Source organism: Haliotis rubra, unplaced genomic scaffold (assembly GCF_003918875.1).
Source record: "Haliotis rubra isolate DU_JTF1 unplaced genomic scaffold, ASM391887v1 Scf335, whole genome shotgun sequence".
NCBI classification, from domain to species: domain Eukaryota; kingdom Metazoa; phylum Mollusca; class Gastropoda; order Lepetellida; family Haliotidae; genus Haliotis; species Haliotis rubra.
The window spans coordinates 1,130,105-1,136,104 of NW_025767008.1; the positions used below are offsets into that span (position 1 = coordinate 1,130,105).

The window sequence follows — 6,000 nt, forward strand, 5'->3', positions numbered from 1 at the left end:
ATTTCAGTGACAGTGTCCACATATACCCACCACAGATGTATATTTCAGTGACAGTTTTCACATACCACAGATGTATATTTCAATGACAGTGTTCACATATACCCACCACAGATGTATATTTCAGTGACAGTGTTCACATATACCCACCACAGATGTATATTTCAGTGACAGTGTTCACATATACCCACCACAGATGTATATTTCAGTGACAGTGTTCACATATACCCACCACAGATGTATATTTCAGTGACAGTGTCCACATATACCCACCACAGATGTATATTTCAGTGACAGTGTCCACATATACCCACCACGAATGTATATTTCAGTGACAGTGTCCAGCTTGTCAGGGTTGTCCATCTCCACCTGTATCGATGGCTTGAAGTACTCAAACTTGTCCTTCACAGTGTACGTCTTGGGAGGAGGCTCCACTGGCTCTGGTAGCAAGCAATCAGGAATTCAGTGACAGTTACACAACCTTTTGTTTGTTGTTTTGTACTGCACTTAGCAATATTCCACTCATATCAGAGAGGTCTGTAAATATTTGAGTCTGGACCTGACAATCCAGTGATTGGCATCACGAGCAACAATCCATGCAATCAGGACATGATGACATGTGTCAACCAAGTCAGTCTGACCACTACATGTATTTAGTCAGCCTCTTATGACAAGCTGCTATGAACAACATCACTACACAGCATCCCTCCAGGTCCAGTAAAACATGGCTTTAATATGCTGTTAAATGAATGTTAATAATGTTAACTGAAATGACATTGTCAGTTGAAATGATGTTGGTTTTATCAACTGGTTTCAATTGGAATTTTTGAAAATGAAAATGAATTAACTGATCAATAAGGCTGATGCCCAAAAAAAATAGGAACAGGATTCCTGTATGATTCAATACATAAAGGCATGATACATGATTCAATACATAAAGGCATGATACATGATTCAATACATAAAGGCATGATACATGATTCAAACGGAGAAGACCTCATATTCCATGCAACAGATGTAAACCTCAAGGACACCCTTACTTTTGAACACTGTCTACTTAATAACACATCATATTCAACCCGTATTTGAGGACTGGTAGTTTAAAGGTATAAAAAAGGAAAAAGCAAAAACACAATATGATTATAAATATATGAAATAAGATTTAAATAAGACTTTATAAAATAATTGAATGACTAAGCATACACAATCAAAACCACACTAAAAGAAGGAAAAAAGTAATGATTGAAAATAACTGAAAACAGCCCCTTGGACAAGCGATGCGATCTGCATCCCTGATGGTCCTCAAAGAAACAGATAAAGAAAGTAATAGAACTGGGTTTTCTCTTTAATACTAGAAATAAGCAGATGAGAAGAAATGAAAAGAAACAAAATAAACGTTTACCACCGTCCTCGTCTAACAAAGGTTCCGGGTCTGGTTCCGGGGCACTGACTTGTTTGTTTTTATCCCTTCCTTTCTCTGGTTTACCTTCCGCAACCTGACTGGGAGATGGCGCCGGCGGCCGCGGGCGTGGAACTATCTGTGGGACAAATGTCATGTCTTGCCTATGACACAACTCAGCAAAGTCGGACTGGAACAGCCCGGAGCAGTTGTATGGCTCTGAAACAAACATGAGTCCAAAACTTTGTGATCCTGTTGCAGCCAAGATTGAAAAAATTAACTTGAGGACCGAACCTGTCACTAAGAGATTTCCTCCCCTCCTCCTTTGTCACATGAGTAGACAATGGGAATGTTTTCATATATTGTATCCATAAGGAGAATTGAATCAGGGCCTTGAACGATTAGGCTATTTTACTGCAAGCTGGACATAATACATCAGTAATAATGGATATGAATAACCTCTGATATATTATACCAAACACAAATTGGATTTGGTCCTGTTGTGAAGAGGCAATCAATGTTCTGCTTCTGTCTCAGAGATGCTTAAAACTAAAAGGACATGATTCGTCAAGCTCCAGGTCTGAAATCTAATTAAAGTTATCCATCAAGTTGCTAACCTGTCGAACAGTATTCAATCAAAATTATCAAATTACAATAAAGATATCTTGAAACTACTTATATTATCTTAAACTGATAAATATAAACAATTAAAAAAACATATCAATATGACCAGTAAACAAAAAAGCACCTGTTTACTAATTTTGACCAACATAACAGCAAAAGGAAATTATCTTCAAATTTCTAATATAGAAAAGGAGGTGATTCTCAGGTCCACTTCTGAATTCTGATTAAAGACAATGATCAAGTTGTTAATATGTCCAACTTTCTTCTCCATATAAGGATATTATGTACCTCTTTCTACAAAACCTTCATTGTTATCTTGATGTCAAGGAGAGCATCTCAAAATACATTCAGGTTTTCCATAATACTGAACATGTGGAGTGTCAGTGTTAAGCAAAGGTAATGATACTATTGATAGCATGATCGGGTTTGAGAAGCTATGCTTAGCCCTAAATAAGAATACTAAAATTATAACTTTCTGTCTGTCTGACCTATGTCAGTCACCAATTCTAAATCCTAATTACAGAGCCAAAAGGTATTGCTATTATTACAAACCTGGGGTTTTGTTGGAATCCTCGTCTTGGGCATCTTGACTTGATGATGACTGGTTCTTGTCTTTGCCTAAAGTCTTGTCACCCTTGCGACCCATTTTGATTCTTGCTGCGATGCTGAAATAATAAAAATCGTGATAATAGTGGAATGAATCAACAGATGGCCAACACTGTCTAGCCTGACATACACGAGAATATTATGCCGTCATCTGTCGAAAATATCATATGCATACAAACAAACATGACACACATAATATGAGGAAACAGTACTTCTTTCACTGCTTTCCTCCTCTTTCCATCTGCAACCATTTGTAAACAATCGTTCACCGAATTGCATTTACCGGAAGCAAGCGGAGTAGAAATAGTTCATCTATAATAGTCCAGTGCTCCGCTTTTGGACTTGTACCAGAGACATCCATATCGTTCCAAAGATCAAAACAATGTACGATCATCCTTGAACATAAACTGACATGTTAGAGAGCCATCTCAAAAAATAGAGATATTATTACTACGCCAAGTGATTAGCGAGCCTAGCAACTGAATAAGAGTGGTCTCCCCTTGGCACACATACACAGTCTGTTCTATGCCACTTTGGTTCGCGTTTTTATATCTTAAACACAAAGGAATCAGTGTGTGAATAAGAAAATGACTGAATAAATTAAAAGATTAACAGACACGTAAAATTAATGACGTATATGTAACAAGTGAAGACTGCAACACAAGACCTGTTCAAGTCTGCCAGGAGGATGCTATTGATATTATTATGATATTTCTTTAGTGTTATATATATCAATGAAAAATGGAGAAATTTTTTGCAAACTTTTGTGTTTTCGGCTCATATAACTAAGAATAAGGCCCTTGTGACATTTTGTCACGGCCCATTTGACTTTCACTACGGCCCATTTGACTTTTCATCAGCCTATACTTGGCACCTCTCGGCCCTTTGTCCTTCGGCCCATTTGACTAGATCCCATGTAACAATGTAAAAATGATTTTGTTCCGAGTAGTAAATGTTCCAGTTCGGAATAAATGCCGTGAAATAGAGAATGGATGACACGAATAAAAATTCCGAACATACGGCAAATATTATATCGAACAGGAACAAATACCATAAGCCTAATCTATTCCAGTCATTATTGAATGCAAAATGGAATCATCCAACTTGTCAACATCCGGGATGTCTACTAACTTCAACTTGGTTACATACTGACTGTAACCTGGCTACAGACTGAATGTAACTTAACATGTTGACTGTAATTTGATTACTGACTAACTTAACTTGGTTACATGTTGACTGTAACCTGGCTACTGACAGTAACTTGGTTACATGTTGACTGTAACCGGGCTACTGACTGTAACTTGGTTACATGTTGACTGTAACCTGGATACTGACTGTAACTTGGTTACATGTTGACTGTAATGATGGATACTAACTGTAACCTGGATACATGTTGACTGTGACCTGGATACTGACTGTAACTTGGTTACATGTTGACTGTAACCTGGATACTGACTGTAACTTGGTTACATGTTGACTGTAACCGGGCTCCTGACTGTAACTTGGTTACATGTTGACTGTAACCTGGATACTGACTGTAACTAGGTTACATCGTGACTGTAACCTGGATACTGACTGTTACTTGGTTACATGTTGATTGTAACCTGGATACTGACTGTAACTTGGTTACATGTTGACTGTAACCTGGATACTGACTGACTGTAACTTGGTTACATATTGACTGTAACCTGGATACTGACTGTAACTTAAGTTACATGTTGACTGTAACCTGGATACTGACAGTAACTTGGTTACATGTTGACTGTAACCTGGATACTGACTGTAACTTGGTTATATATTCACTGTAACCTGGATACTGACTGACTGTAACTTGGTTACATGTTGACTGTAACCTGGATACTGACAGTAACTTGGTTACATGTTGACTGTAACCTGGATACTGTTCTGTAACTTGGTTACATGTTGACTGTAACCTGGCTACTGACTGTAACTTGGTTACATGTTGACTGTAACCTGGCTACTGACTGTAACATGGTTACATGTTGACTGTAACCTGAATACTGACTGTAACTTGGGTTACATCGTGACTGTAACCTGGATACTGACTGACTAATTAACTTGGTTACATCGTGACTGTAAACTGGATACTGACTGACTAATTAACTTGGTTACATATGGACTGTAACTTGGATACTGACTGTAACTTGGTTACATGTTGACTGTAACCTGGATACTGACTGTAACTTATTTACATGTTCACTAACCTGGCTACTGACTAACAGTAACTTGATTACATATTGACTGTAACTTGGCTACTGACTGTAACCTGATAACATATTGACTGTAACCTGGATACTGACTGACTGTAACTTGGTTACATGTTGACTGTAACCTGGATACTGACTGGACTTGGTAACTTGATACTGACTGACATGTAACTTGTTTACACGGTAACCTGATTAACGAAGGTAACTTGGTTACATATTGACTGTAACCTGATTAATGAAGGTAACTTGGTTACATAATGACTGTGAACTCTTTTTAACACAAGATTCATTTAGAATCATCAGTTCGCATTCTGCGGAATCTATTTTCATAAAAAATGTACGGAACTTTCACACATGATAATTGCTCCTTGATAGCCACATGATTTGTTCCATATGGAACAAATACCGTAGGAAAAATCCCTTTTTCCTTTCCGTCTCCCGCGCCCCAATTTTAAGACTTCAACCCCAACAAACAAAACCTTCTTTTAGACACTTTAGGATGTGTGTGAAAGTTCCTATTTACCGGAATAAATTTTCTGTATACGGAACTAAATAATTGTTCAGCATGCACTATTACAGGAACAAATATTGAAATGAAAAGTTCCAACGGAACCTTTACTATGGGGAACCAAATCTTGTTTTACACCAATACACAATTCATCGCTTTGATATGTTTCCTGATGAAAATATTATGTTTATAACTGACCCTCCAAGGATGTTACTGTGTATCTAGCCCGTTGAAAAATGTGAATTTGCAAAAGAATAATTCTGCTTTGCTTTCATCTAATAAAGTATAATTAGTTCCAAACAAAGCACCCATTTACCAAACATACCCAGAGTACAGTCCAACACTAACACATAGTTCCATACGAATATAAAGTCTTCGAATACGCCGCTTCCAGCAATATTCCAGCAACATCACGGCGGGGGACACCAGAAATGGGTTTCACACATTGTACCCATATGGGGAATCGATCGAACCCGCGTCTTCGGTGTGACGAGCAAACGGTTTAACCAGTGGGCTATTCCAACGTCCCAAATTCGAATACATAGTCTCACACCACCTAAAACGCATTGTTCCACACAACAAATATAAAGTCCGACACTACAAATAAATCGTTTCCACACAACAAATATAAAGTCCGA

At 37.8% G+C, this 6,000-nt stretch overlaps 1 protein-coding gene across 1 annotated transcript in view; it reads right to left on the bottom strand.

Annotated features, from left to right (window-relative positions):
* LOC124284375 (leucine-rich repeat-containing protein 71-like) overlaps positions 1-2,886 on the bottom strand; it is a 70,999-nt gene extending 68,113 nt beyond the window's left edge. Inside the window, 4 exon segments of the mRNA XM_046720462.1 lie at positions 312-437; positions 1,400-1,615; positions 2,573-2,685; positions 2,819-2,886. Of these exon segments, the coding sequence (XP_046576418.1) occupies positions 312-437; positions 1,400-1,615; positions 2,573-2,685; positions 2,819-2,877 (514 nt within the window). The 5' untranslated portion in view covers positions 2,878-2,886.
* Positions 2,887-6,000: the final 3,114 nt, after the last annotated feature.